Consider the following 14,855-nt stretch of genomic DNA (forward strand, 5'->3'; position numbering starts at 1 on the left):
ACAGATGAACCTCCCTGGGAAGGAAATCCCAAAGCTTTGGCATCAAGATCAAGAAGGTCCTTCTTCAGGTTGCCACTTGTACAGATGGTGGGGGGGTACCCAAAGCAAGGCCTCCAAAGATGACCAGAGTGGAAGTTAGGCTCATATGGGAGAAGGTGATCCTTAAGTTATGTTGGCCCCAAGTCAAATCGGGCTTTCAGGGTCGATACCAGCACCATGAATTGGGCCTGGAAGAAAACTGGCAGCGAGGGTAGGAGTGATATGATCCCTACAAACCACTCCACTCAACATCCTGGCTGCAGTATTCTGTACCACCTGTGGCTTATGGACAGTCTTCAAGGGCAGCCCCAGACAGAGCTTATTATAATAATCTAGACATAACCAGGGCATGTACCACAGATGCACAATCTCCCTCCTTGCTGCCAAGAAGGGCTGCAGCTGGCTCACCAGCCAAAGCTGGTTAAGGGCACCTGTGGCCACCAAGACCACTTGTTTATCCAAAAGGAAGCCCAGTTGCTTGTACCACCAACTATACCACAAACTGGTACTGCTTGTACCATCAACTGAGCAGACCTAGTAGGATCACCAACTTTTTCTTCAGTGGTTTTCATACAGGAGGCTTAAACAGGCTTTGTTTTATTTTGGCTTCTGATGGAAATGTAAAACCTGCACTGGAATGGATCTCAATTTGATGTATAGCCTCCCAGTTCTTAGAGGCAGTACAGTGTGATGCTGAGAAAATCTCAGCTCTTCCATTAACTCTGCTGGTGTTTTTCAGCAAGCCACTGTCCTGACCTAAGTTGCAGGATTGTTGCAATAAAACTGGGGGTTGTTATGTACAATGCATACAATATTCATTTACTTATTTATTTAATTTGACTTATACCCCGCCCTTCCGGCTAGTGGGCTCAGGGCGGCTTCCAACAAATATATTATTCAAAAAACAATAAAACATTATAAATAATATGAAAACCAATATTGATACACAATTTTATATCAGCAGCATAAGAATCCAGGCACCACCAAACAAATCGGGCCACTACAGAGTTACCACAACCACAGGTACCGCCCTGACGTAACTCCAGGGCAGCTGCAAAAGGAGGGTGCCTGTCCACCAGCTTACACTTTTCATGTTTGGTTTCAAACTTCTGCTGCCTGTTTCTTTTCATTTTATTTTTCCTCATTCTTGTGCTATGATGAAGGGTTGGTAACGGACCTATAGTTTCTAACAGTGAGGATAAACTCAAAGACATCACACCCCCGAAACAACGTCCCACTCCATAGGTCACATGGCATCATGACCTGTGACTCTCACAAGCTACTGGCCCAGGAAGAACATTACAGGAAACAGGAAAACCTCCCAGGAATAAAATCAATCACCATCAATACATATATCTCAATTAATCCATATACTAGGGGGATTGCACAGGAACACAGTTCCAGTAGTTTCCCATAGAGGTCACCTGTCAGGTGGCCCTGCCCACCTGACTCTCGGCCATTTTGGGCCCATTTTGGCCTGGATTGGGGCCGAAATGGCCCAGATCGGGCCTCTGACGGGTGGTGGATCACTCTCCCACTCAGCAGTAGCCCGATCCTAACCATTTGGGGCCCCTTTTCAGCTGTTTTCAGCCCCTTTTTGCCATTTTGGGCCCAATTTTGGCCCTGAATGGCCAGGATTGGGTCCAAAACAGCCAGGATAGGTGATGTCAGGGGGTGTGGCATATGCAAATCAGTTATGCTAACGACACACTTCCAGTGATGTCAAGGGGCATGGCATATGCTAATGAGTTATGCTAATAAGTTATGCTAATGAGTTCCTCCAGCTCTTTTTCTACAAAATGACCCTTGCTTAAAGTGCTAAAGGGCTCAAAGTTTTTGTGTCCTGGGTAAGCCCTTCACACCCAGGAAGAACACTAGCAGATAACTGACTGCATGGCTACCTGAAATCACCTAGACGCGCCAAACGTTATTCTGAGCTCTGCACAGGTATTTCATGTCAGCACTCATTGTTATGTTTAACAGTAACAAGATTAGGGTGTGGCCTTGGGAAATGGGAAAGTGGAGGAACAAGCATCCCCCGTGACTGCTAGAAAGAACCACAGCGGGCTCTTCAAGGAACGGGAAGAAAGTTAATTCTAATAAAGAGAAAATGAACTAACCAAAGATCCAAAATATATACTAAGATACCCATCTGGAAAAGTCACGCACAGACAGTCTGTGAAAATAAACAGAACAAGCAAAAGAGCTGCTTATTTTACTCGCTCAATTATTACTTACAGGAGGGCATCATTCTGCGAAGCATAAGGGCAGGCTGCAAGGCATTCAAGTGGCATGTTGCATGTTAAAACTATCTGTACAACTTTTGTATTACTCTGAAAATGAAAATATTTCTTGAGATTGCGGAGGAAACGAGGTAGAAAGCTAAGAAAGAGAAGGATTCCACGTTACTCTTTTCTCTCTCCCTAAATAACACGTATCCATCAATAAGACTCCTGTTCATTTTTCCCTTCCCAGCGTACAAAGAAAAAATGAAGGAGCTGTCCCTGCTTTCATTGATTTGTTCCTGTTTCCACACCCAGCCACATCCAAACACCATCTACCAGTATGGAGGTAAGCAGCAGATACGATAGAAGAAGGATGTGCTCAAGGCCACGATCCATTCCTGGAAACGTGGCTGCATTTCAGACTGGAGACATCTTCTCATGTCCTTTGTAATATTTTGGTTGCAGTCACAGCTGAGGCTGAGTAATAAACCCACCCTTGTTTTATGACTGAAGTATAAAATGATGACTTACCTAGCAAGGGTTTAAAAAATAAAAAACCCTCTGAGGCCAGCTTCTTTGCAGGAGAGGGCAAGAAAACAATGCCTGGCCCATTTGCCTCCTTTAACTCATTTATCTTTGATATTTGTTAGCTGTCTTGAGTGGCCCTGTTTGTGTTATGTGCCATCAATTCCCCTCCGACCTATGGCGACCCTATGAATGAAAGACCTCCAAAATGTCCTACCGTTAACAGACGTTCTCAGATCCTGCAAACTGGAGGATGTGGCTTCTTTTACTGATTCAAGCCATCTCATTTTAGGTCTTCCTCTTTTCCTAGCATTATTGACATCTCCAGAGAGTCTTGCCTTCTCATGATGTCACCAAAGTACGATAGCCTCAGTGTTGTCATTTTAGCTTCTAGGGAGAATTCAGGCTTGATGTAATCTAGTATCCACATATTTGAGTGGCCCTATCTGACATTTATTTGATTTTCAGGATATAAAACTAAAAAAGAAACAAACCACCCAGTTTCCTTATTCAATAGCAAGTCATCAAGTACTGACTAATTCAGTGTTGCACATAAAAGTGTGAACCAGACTGCTTAAATCTAATCGAATCCCACATCATTTAAGTACAGGTGGGCCATCATGCTATTCCCAAACTGCAAGTTTCGAGTGCCAGGCGCACTTATCCAGCGTGACTAAAGCCTACGATCCATGTAGCCTCTGTGCCAATCCCCCCCAATGCTGCTAGCGTGAGCTGCAAATCAAAGTCTGCAAACCCTCAATGTGGGCAGTTCAGTCTACAACTGTAACACAAACTGGCCTCCAAGGTAGTGGAGACCTACAGAGGGGTTAATGGCCTTGCTAGACCAAGGGTCTGATTCACTGTAAGGCACTAATAGGTATTCATATGACGTTTTACTCACAGTCCATCCTCCTCAGACACCAGTTTGGCATACATGAAACTATGAGGGAAGTAACTAACAGGTTTTTTCTAATGGAGTGACTCATTCGTACTCCAACATATGGCGAACCTATAAATGAAAGACCTCCAAAGTGCACTACAGAATCTTACTGGAGCCAGTTTGGTGTAGGGGTTAAGAGAGGCAGGATTCTATTCTGGAGAGCCAGGTTGGATTCCCCACTCCTCCGCTTGAAGCCAGCTGGGTGACCTTGGGTCAGTCACTTAAGAGCGGCAGGACTCTAATCTGGAGAGCCAGGTTGGATTCCCTACTCCTCCACTTGAAGCCAGCTGGGTGACCTGGGGTCAGCCACAGCTTCTCGGAGCTCTCTCAGCCCCACCCACCTCATAGGGTGTTTGTTGTCGTGAGGATAATAATAACACACTTTGTAAACCACTCTAAGGGGGCGTTAAGTTGTCCTGAAGGGCGGTATATAAATCGAAAGTTGTTATTGTTATTACTACCGAACCTCATCAATATGAAAGGAAGATTTTGGAGCCCAGTAGGACTTCTACAGCAATTAACAAAGAACAAGTTATGATGCAAATCACATGGTCTCAGGTGATGCACACTGTGTAACCCTCGGGTGTCTGTTTTGCACAGATATGGAGGTCAAGCAGCTGGACAAGAGGGCTTCCGGCCAGAGCTTTGAAGTGATTCTGAAGTCCCCTTCTGACTTGTCTCCAGAGAGTCCAGTCCTTTCCTCTCCCCCCAAGAAGAGGGACCTGTCCCTGGAAGATCTGCAGAGGCGGCTGGAAGCTGCAGAGGAGAGGAGGAAGGTAATGGGGCTGTCAAAGAATTGCTAGCCGATGGTCTGGCTCTCCCTTAATCGGCCCCTGAGATAAGACTGCTAACTCTGTCTTGGGAAATCGCTGGAGATTTAGGGGTGGTGCCTAGAAAGGGCAGAGTTTGGGCAGGAAAGGGAATTCACTGGGGATGTGATGCCATAGAGTCTGTCCTCCGAAGCAGCCATTTCCTCCAGGGGAGCTGTATTCTTTAGTCTGGAGATCAGTTGTAATTCTGGGAGAACTCCAGACCCCACTTGGAGGCTGGTAAACCTGTCCACATGGGAATTTGCAAAAGAATATATTGGAATGAAAATCATATGTTAGCAGGTGTGTGTGTGTGTCATTCAAATCTTTGTAACTCCATGCTTCAAAGTTTGTCACAACACTGGAGGCGGGCAGAATAGAAATTCACAGCCTTCGCTATAATTTCACTAGAACACCAAGATTCGAGTCTAGTAGGCAATAAGATTCCAGGGTATAAGCTTTTGAGAGTCAAAACTCCTTTTGTCAGATACCTGATCAAGGAAAATTTGACCCTAAAGAGCTTATACCCCTGGAAATCTTGTAAGTCTTTAACGTACTACCGGACTGAAATCTTGCTCTTCTACTACAGGCCAACAAGGCTGAAGCTATCTTCACTAGAAGATTGCTAATAATCCGATTAACGTATAGAAAGAATGCTTTATTTGCAACACAAAGGGTTCAAAGAGATAACATGCCCTCTAAAACACTTCACAAAGTGGGACAGGGAACAGGGATGGGCTGGGAGGCCCTAGAAAAGGCATAAAAGATAAAGCTTCCCAGGTCAAGAGGATGCCAGAAAGTTGTTCGCACACAGGCCTGCCAGAGCCCTTCCCTCTCACCTGTTTCGTTGGCCTTCTCGCAGACCCAGGAGGCTCAAGTCCTGAAGCAGCTGGCCGAAAAGCGAGAGCACGAGAGGGAGGTCCTCCACAAGGCCTTGGAGGAGAACAACAACTTCAGCCGGCTGGCTGAGGAGAAACTGAATTACAAGATGGAGCTGAGCAAGGAGATCCGCGAGGCCCATCTAGCTGCCTTGAGGGAGCGACTCCGCGAGAAGGCAAGTCCCAGAAACTCCATGCCAAACAGTACCTCTGAGCGTCAAGAGGGCGAGTGACAACGCTCATTCCCAGCATGCCCTGTGATATGAATGGACCTGGGGCATTCTTTGTGACCGCACAGTGCCAGGCTCTGCGTCCTCTCTTGTGCCAGTGGGTTGCGGTACCCTGAGACAGAGTTCTTCCAGGTGCATGCTAGAGTTTCCAACTCATGCCTGGGAAATGACTGGAGATTTGGGGGTGAAGTCTGGAGAGGGTGGGGTTTGGGGAGGGGCATCATCTCACTGGGGCATAATGCTATTAGAGTCCACGTTCCAAAGCAGCTCAAGAGGAACTGATCTCTATCGACTGGAGATGTTGTAATTCTAGGAATCTCCAGCCCCCACCTGGAGACTGGCAACCCTACTCCTTCATCGGAGTAGTTGCTACTGGGGCCGTAGGCCTGACTAGATGGACCTGCAGCCAATTCTTTTTAAAAAATATTTTATTTAGAAGTGGTTGTAAACATACATTAACAAGTGTCAGAAAAAGAATAACAATGGTTTAGCAACAACAGCTAGTAGTAACTTGTCCAATATAACTGGTAGAAAGAAATATAGTACAATTCAGTGCTGCAGAGGAAACCATACATTCGCTGAAAGAAGAGGAGACAAAAAGGGCAAGTTCTTATTAGAGATTAAAAGAAAAAGAGAAGACATATTTATAGGTAAAGCAAGGCTTCGTAATATTCAGGAGCTGGAATGAGTTGTTTCACTCTGTCATTCTCCGTAAGATAATCTATCACTGGAAGCCATTGTTCCATAAAGAAAGATCTGTAGTCAGAGAGATCTAGATGTGCTAACTGATCACAGAGTTTTTCCATTGTAAAACAGTCCCAAATGCGGATAAGCCATTGAGAAACCTGAGGCACTTTTCCCCATAAGGAGGCTACGACTGCTTTGGCTGCAAATAGTAGGATGGATATCCCTTCAGTCAATTCTTCTAACAGGTCATTGTCGGGTGCCAGGCTGCATTCCCAGAGCGTGGTGCGCTCAAGCAGGGGGTTAGTTCCAACAGCGTAGTCAAAGTCCAATCCTAGGTCGAAAGCACAGAGTCCAAACGCCAGTGGTAGCCTGGTCCGAAATGCAACGTCAGGAGTTCCGAGAGTCATCCGCATGCAGTTCCAGGGTGGGGCAAGGGCAGAGTCAAGGACAGTCCAACAGGAAACAAGGCTCGACCCAATGTGAGAGTCAGAGGGGCGGCAAAGTGTTGCTTCCATACCTCATGGTACCGGAGGGCTGGGCTTGCAGCCAGTTGCTTGGGAGTTATCCTGTGTCTACCCCTCATTGCTATCCACAAGCAGGTAGTGTCAGACCAGGAGGAGGGTGCTTTGCCGTCTCTGCTGTAGGCTTGTCCTTAGCCTCAGTCTGCTGTGCTACAAGGGTGTGGGCAGGGCTTTTTTTCAGGGGGAACGTGGGGAACGGAGTTCCAGAACCTCTTGAAAATGGTCACATGGCTGGTGGCCCCGCCCCCTGATCTCCAGACAGAAGGGAGTTGAGATTGCCCTCCGCGCCGCCAAGTGGCACAGAGGGCGATCTAAACTCCCCTCTGTCTGGAGATCAGGGAGCGGGGCCACCAGCCATGTGACCATTTCCTCCGAGGGCAACCCACTGAGTTCCACCACCTCTTTTCCCAGAAAAAAAGCCCTGGGTGTGGGTGATGCTGGAGGGCTGGGAACAGTCAACTGAGTTTCACCTATTGTCGCTTCCGGGCCGGAGTGTGTCAGTGGCCCCGCCTCAACCGCTGGCTGGTTTCTGGTTCAGGGGCTGGCTACCCAGGGCTCTTCTTCTCCGAAGGAGCCCTCAATGCTGCTGTGCTCTGACTGGCCCACAACAGTCAAGTTTATTGCTTAGCCAACAGACCAAACCATTTCACGTAAGAACCCTCCATAATATAAATACATTATCAGCATGACCTAATCCACTATGATAAAACTAATTAGCAGGGGATGTGCCTCAGTGGCAAAGCATCTTTTTTCATAAGGAGGGTCCCCAGCTCAGACCTTGGCATCTCTACTTAAAGGTTCTCAGGTAACCGGTATAGGAACTAGACCTTCTAGTATGAGACCCTGGATACTGAACGAGATGGACCAGTGACCTGGCTTAGTGACGGCACTACCATTTGTCCAGCTCTGATTTTTGCTGCAGTTACTGAACAGCTTCCAAAGCAACAAATTTATGTTTAAACTTTAAATTTAAAAGCAATTTTAAACAGAAATATTAGTAACTCTCTTCAGCAAGCAAGCCAATGGTTCCATAGAACTTGTATAAAAGAAAGCAGAAGGGGGAAAAAAGAATGATGATGTTCTTTTTTCCCTAGATAATAATTTTTATTTTATTAGCAAGATTAAAAGCCCAATAAAGGGGCAGAGAAAAGGAAAGTTAAAGAAAACGGAATAGAAAGAGAGAAAAAAGAGAAAAAGAAACGAAAATTAAAAGAAAGAAAAACAAAGAAAAATAATACATATTTCATTTTCCATTTTCCTCTACAACACCTATTATATCTTTGCACACATTGTACTTGTTTTAATACCTCTAAAATTTACCATTTCCATACTGCCCCTTTGTATTTATTTTTCCGAAGTTTATCTTCTTAGTAATCAAATCCACAAATCATCAATTTATTTTTTTTCATCTCACGAAGGAAGTCAATAAGGGGCTTCCAATTAATTGCTACCCTGTGAGCACTGCTGGCGCCAAGGTTTCTGGCGCCTGTGGCAAGCCCCCTGCGCGTGTGCACAGCGCACGTGCGCCACGGACTGCGCGATGACGTCATCGCACAGCGCATTCGCCAGCGGATGGCTGGAGTGGCGGGCGGAGGCTGCTCCACATTCCGCACACCACCCCGGCAGCGGCTCGTGGCTGCTGCACCCATCTGGGGGCGTGTGGCGGCGGCGGCGGCAGCAGCATGGGGCTGGCTGGCTGCAGCAGCTGCGGGCCAGCCATGCCAGCTCCACAGTGCGCTCCTCCGCCTCTGCCCCCAACACCCCCTTCGGCGCCTCTCCAGTGCCCTCGTGCCTGAGGCCACTGCCTACCTGGCCTGTATTGGTGCGCCGGCCCTGCCTGTGAGCTATCTGATCTGTTTCTTCTTTTACCTGTTCTTGATAATGGTTTCATTCATGGCGGAGACCGAGTGAGAGAGAGATCTTGGAGTAGTAGTGGATAACTCACTGAAAATGTTAATACAGTGTGTGACGGCAATAAAAAAGGCCAATGCTATGCTGGGGATTATTAGGAAGGGAATTGAAAACAAATCAGCTAGTATCATAATGCCCCTGTATAAATCAATGGTACAGCCTCATTCGGAATACTGTGTACAATTCTGATCACCACACCTCAAAAAAGATATTATAGCACTGGAAAAAGTGTAGAAAAGGGCAACTAGAATGATTAAAGGGATGGAACACTTCCCCTATGAAGGTTAAAGTGCTTGGGGCTCTTTAGTTTGGAGAAATGACGACTGAGGAGTGACATGACAGAGGTTTACAAGATTATGCATGGGATAGAGAAGGTAGAGAAAGAAGTATTTTTCTCCCTTTCTCACAATACAAGAACTCATGGGCACTCGATGAAATTGCTGAGCAGTCGGGTTAGAATGGATAAAAGGAAGTACTTCTTCATCCAAAGGGTGATTAACACATGGAATTCACTGCCTCAGGAGGTGGTGGCAGCTTCAAGCATAGACAGCTTCAAGAGGGGGTTGGATAAACATACGGAGCAGAGGTCCATCAGTGGCTATTAGCCACAAGGTCTAGATGGAGCTCTCTGTCTAGGGCAGTGGTGCTCAGTATTCTTGGTGTTTGGGGAGGGCAATCAGTGGGAGGGCTTCTAGTGTCCCTTCCCCACTGGCAGACCTCCTGAGGACACCTAGTTTTTTGGCCACTGTGTGACACAGAGTGTTGGACTGGATGAGCCATTGGCCTGATCCAACATGGCTTCTCTTATGTTCTTGGACCTAAAACTGCTTCTGTTTTCATAACATGAACATTTCAGATGCTGAAATAGCAGGCTTCAGGCAAAGGATGCTGCGGGGGGCGGGGATGGACAGAGTGAATGAACATGTGACCGCCCCTGGCTCCCCAGTTGCCTGTCCTCCCTGTATATGAAATTCACTGTCCGTCTCTTTTCCGTGTGTTTCAGGAACTGCATGCAGCCGAGGTGCGCAGAAACAAGGAGCAGCGGGAAGAGATTTCTGGATAAGGGCTTTTCTACACAACTCGCACCTGCTTCCTAACAAATAACAAACAAATCCCAACACTTTTGTTTTGTCTAGACGAGGCAACATCTGATTTCTCCATTTCCATTTCCCTCCCTCCCTCCTCCTTCCGGTGTGCCAACCTCCATCTTTCTCTCCTCTCTGTATCCTTAACTTGTGGAGGTACATAGGAACCTCTAAGCGAAATAGCAGCTAGTTCACACACATGAAATATAGAATCCATAAACCAGCTTCTCTTTGGGCTTTTCTTCTTTGGGAAAAAAAATGAATGCACAAGAATTAAGGTGACACATTTACCATATTCAACAATGTTGTGTCGATGAGGGCTATTCTTTATGGAAGTGTTCACTGTTCTTTGTGTTCATCCCAAGCCAGGTGAAAACATGGGACTGAACAACGAGGATTCTTCCCCTGCCAAGGAAAATGACAAAAAAAATTGTTTTAATGTTTGCTGCCTTGGGGATCCTGAACTGGGCGAAAAGGTGGCACATAAATGTTTTAAATAAATAAAAAAAGCTGAGTCCACACATTTTATTTTTTAAAGGTGCACTTAAAGTTTTAAGTGTGCCCTTAAAAAGGTAAACGGGGGACAAATTTGTGTTTCCAGACCCATTGTGCACTAAGGGAGTTATAATGGGCTTCAGCTCACTGTTGCGTGTACTTCCAGTGGCAAATCTGGGCTTGGTGTGAAAAAATGCCTTTTGTTTTCTCAGTGGTTAGAGCAGGAAGGAGGTGGTTGAAGGATCTGGGCAGGAGCAGCCTCTTGTAAAACTTTAGCGCTTCGTGTTTCTTGGCTGATTTGCAGTCAACGGAGAATTTGCAGAATATTGTGGGTTGGGTTTATATTGCAGAACATTTGCAGAATATTGTGGGTTTGGAAAATACCTCCAAGAGTATGCCTGTGGATTGCTGCTTGGTTCTGCCGCAGAACAATCATGCTGATGGATTTAATGGCATTTTTCAGAAGATTCTCTGCTTGGGCAAAGAAAACTGGCTAAGCAGGTCCTGCCACATTGTACGATCCAAACCCTGGGGGACGCACAGTGTCCTAGTCTCAGGCTCATCCATCTGTCACAATTCAAGCTTTAGTTGGGTCATTCATTTGACACCACGGGAAAGGTGCGTGGTGACGCATCAAGCCTTTAGTTAAATATTGTTACTGGGGACCTTTTTTCCCAATTAACACCTCGCCCTAAAGACTGAAGAATCTTGGCAGTAGCATTTACAGGTGACAAAACTGGAGTCATGGTCAGGAGGCCCTGATTTTTTTTAGAAGGTGCAGGAAGAACCCTTGAAGGGTTGCTGGCTGTTGCGGCTACTAGTCCGTGAGGGAAGGAGGCTGCTTGAACAAAAGGATAAGGAGGCATTGAAAAATGCACGAGGCTGTGCTTATGGCGATGCTGCAGAGGGAGGAATGCCCATTCAATGGGATTTTCGGATTGTGGCAGCCTGTCAGAAAAGCCCTGCTGGATCAGACTAGTCTATAGTGGCCAACCAGTTACTCTGGAGGGCCAACAGCTTCAGGCCTTTCCCTGAAGCTGCCTCCCAACACTGGTATTCAGAGTGAATGTGGGGCTTCCCTTTATTCACCATGGTTAGCAGCCACTGAGAGACCTCCATGAATCTGTCTAATCCCCTTTTAAAACTGTCTATGCCGGTGGCCATCATGCCATCCTCTGGCAGCAAATTCCACCTTTTAATCAATTGTTGAGTAAAGAACAATTTTTGTCTCTCCTTTTGTCTGTCCTGAAGTGATTGCAGCAGCTGACATGGAGAAAAAAGATAAAGGCAGCTCCTTTCTGTGTTGCCAGCAGCCACGTTCAGATATAACCCAGAATAGTTGAAAAGTCCTTTTTTGGAGCCAATTTACACTTCCCCTTTTCAACTCAGGTAGAAAAATGCACCCGGGTTGAATGGCAAAATACGTGTACAGCACCGTCCATTGAGACTATGACTTATTTGCTTCACTTATAGGGTTGGATCCTACCAGTTTTTCCACTGGTCAAAAACAGATGAGGTAGTCCCCATTGACCACCCCAAAGGTGAGGATCTTAGGACCTGCATGGATAAAAGACATGTTGGATGGGAGCTGTAGTAAGGAGACGAACTGGGCCAGATGCAGTGAAAAAGCTGGGCTGATCCAACCCACAATATTCAGCTTCATGGTTTCAAATCAGTGAAAAGCCCTGCACCACTAGGCAGAAAAATGCATTAAAAAATGAGCACATGGTTCTAAAATCTGCAGCAACTTCCCTTTGCCCCCTAATACAGGTAGAAGGGGGAAAAATCTTTAGCCGTGGCCCAGTTTCGCCAGAGCTCACGAGGGCTTTTGAGCTAAGCCGTGGTCAATACTTAAGAGAGGAGACCAACCGGGGGTTGCTATGGGGATGGAGGCAATGGCAAACCACCTCGGCTTATCTCATGCATGGAAAGCCCTAGGGAAGGGGTCGCCATGAGTCAGTTGTGACTTGACACCTTCTTCTTGGTTAAATTAACCTTTAAAATAAATGACAATTAAATGCCCAGATCTCCCTGCTACCAACACCACCATTAAACACGGAAGCACCATTTGGTTAACAGACTTCTGGCTTCTGTGTCTTGACCCTTCAAATATGTGTGTGCCATTCCCAGCACTTTCCTGGTAAACTATGCATCACCCAATAGGTTGTGTGTGGATTTGGGCTGGTTGTGAAAAATGCAGGCTCAACTATCCATTCTTGGTTTCGGGTGGTTAGCTGTGTTGGTCTGCGGTAGAAGAGCAAGAGTCGAGTCCAGTAGCACCTTAAGGACTAACAAGATTGCCAGGGTATGAGCTTTCAAGAATCAAAGCTCCCCTTGCCAAATACGAGTAGGTATCTGCATTCCTACTTGTATTTGTTTATTTTATTTATTATTTATGTCATTTATAGTCCGCCTTTCTCCTTGAGTCTCAAGGTGGATTACACAGTGTGAGATTAGTACAGTCAGTATCAAGGAGATTTCCGTAAACAACGCCACAGGGTAAATAGATGCAAGTTCACAAAGACGTAGCATTAGCAGGAATCCAATAGAACATAGCGATGAGGTCTATGGTTCATCTGAGATCCCCTCCCTACAATACAGCCCTCCTATCTGAGTAAAAAGCCTTTTTGAACAATTCATTTTTGCATTGTTTGCGGAAAGCCAGGAGAGTGGGGGCTCTCCTTCCACAGGGTGGGGGCCACCACAGAGAAAGCCCGTGTACAGGCTGCTGTTGATTTCACCCATGTGCAGGGTGGCACCTGCAGGAGACCCTGTTCAGAAGCTGCTGCGGAGGAGCATAAGGAGGAAGGCAGTCCCACGGGTATGCTGGACCAAGCGACAAAGGGTGCTTTGACTCTTGAAAGCTTCTACTTTGGAAATCTTGTTGGTCTTTAAGGTGCCACTGGACTAAAACCTTGCTCTTCTGTCTGCTCTTGGGTGGCCTTTGCAACTTACTGTCTCTCAGCCCAAACTACCTTACTGCTTCGTCAGGGGGAGTAAATAAGAGTTGTGAAGCACACTTGGACACTGAATGGTGCTAGAGAAATAATAATAATTTAGGTATCCTTGCAACATAGTTCCAGTGAGATCAGATGGTAGTACTGGCTCGGAGATTTATCACAGAGCTAAGTGAAATTCTGACAAAGCTGCATGTGTGGGGACAGTCCCATCCTATGCACATGAACTCAGAACCCACTAAATTAAATGTGGCTTACTCCACAGGACTGCAGCCCTTAGAGATGAAGTGCAAATTCAATAAAGCCTCTGTTGGTGAGCCAGGGGGCCAGCAGAAGTGCCACTCTACAGATAGAGGTCTTACAATAGGTTTTCCCACACTTTAAATGACTCCACTCCATTGAATAGAGCTAGGCTGTTTTCAGCAATGTCCTGATGGGCAGAAGAGGGCCGGTAATGGTATTAATTTATTTTTTATTTATTATTTTAGTCTATTCAAATATTTTTATCCTGCCTCTCTGCCTCCTCCCAGAATGGCGCCCAAGGCATAGGACAGAGTCTGATATGGTTATGCTGCTGATCGACTCACCATCAAGCCAAGGGAAAACATTAGACTGACTGCTGCTGGCAATGTTTACATGCCTACTAGTGAAATCCTAAGCAGAGTTACTGGAATAACTCTGCTTAGGATTTCACAGAAAGAGTCCCCAAAGAGTCACTTGGAAACAAAGTATGCAATGGTGTGGTTTTGCCAGGGCGGATGAATTTGCATCCGTAGTACCAGCGGTGGTTGCTGGAAAGTTGAGCATGCTAAATTTTGGGTATCTAGTATATAAGCCAGGTTTCGGTATGCGTATAGACAGCTGTCATTTAGTAGTGCAGATGGGGGCTTTGATATAACCCCTGCCCCTTCTTGCACAAGAGGAAGCATGAGAAATACTACATAATCTACCTATTAGAGAACGGCGTGGACCCCAGTGTCTGCAGAACAGCCCTTCCAGCTACTCTGCTCACACTTGTTTAGATCCAATTAATGGGAAAGACTTTAGTCTCTGGGTGATACAACTTCCCGCTCCCAGCACAAGTCCCAGGAAGGTTCAAAACTGAAAATCTGCCCCCCTGCTGATGGAGGCCTCCTATCTAAATCTCACGGCCCCACCGTTATTTGGATTGTTAAGATGCTGGCTAGCCTAGAACAACGATAGCACAAGGCTGTCATCCTAGCTGTAACTCTCTTAAGACACAATTTTTGGTGCTTGTCGCTTTGCAATGCAATTTCATCCGGCCTCTCAGTGACTTTATCATTGTTCCAGTTTTGCAGGAGAGGAGCAAAGGCTGAGAGACGATGTCTTGCCCAAGGGCTCTGTGCGAAGGCTGACATTTCACCCTGCATCAAACTACCCTCGCCGCAGGTCTGAAATCTGCTAATATATTTATTTACTTCATTTGTATCTCGCCTTTCTCCCCAGTGGGGACCCAAAGAGGCTTATATCATTCTCCTCACCTCCATCTTAATCTCACAGCAACCCTGTGAGGTAGGTTAGGCTGAGTGTGA

The 14,855-nt window shown here is 46.2% G+C and overlaps 1 protein-coding gene across 1 annotated transcript; it reads left to right on the forward strand.

Moving 5' to 3' along the window:
* The first annotated feature begins 2,519 nt into the window (after positions 1-2,519).
* On the forward strand, positions 2,520-9,828 carry STMN3 (stathmin 3). Its single transcript, XM_054980959.1, has 4 exons — positions 2,520-2,610; positions 4,330-4,505; positions 5,401-5,592; positions 9,769-9,828. Exons 1-4 carry the CDS (start codon positions 2,529-2,531, stop codon positions 9,826-9,828), a joined length of 510 nt encoding a protein of 169 aa, XP_054836934.1. The 5' UTR covers positions 2,520-2,528.
* The last annotated feature ends 5,027 nt before the right edge of the window (positions 9,829-14,855 follow it).

This window comes from Eublepharis macularius, chromosome 5, assembly GCF_028583425.1.
Source record: "Eublepharis macularius isolate TG4126 chromosome 5, MPM_Emac_v1.0, whole genome shotgun sequence".
Classification (NCBI taxonomy): domain Eukaryota; kingdom Metazoa; phylum Chordata; class Lepidosauria; order Squamata; family Eublepharidae; genus Eublepharis; species Eublepharis macularius.

Bases quoted from the DNA above. Each gene is read 5' to 3' on its own strand.
- STMN3 (XM_054980959.1), top strand. From the start codon at position 2,529: ATGAAGGAGCTGTCCCTGCTTTCATTGATTTGTTCCTGTTTCCACACC. The intron at 2,611-4,329 runs GTAAGCAGCAGA...TGTTTTGCACAG, and splicing joins CACCATCTACCAGTATGGAG to ATATGGAGGTCAAGCAGCTG. The intron at 4,506-5,400 runs GTAATGGGGCTG...GCCTTCTCGCAG, and splicing joins CTGCAGAGGAGAGGAGGAAG to ACCCAGGAGGCTCAAGTCCT.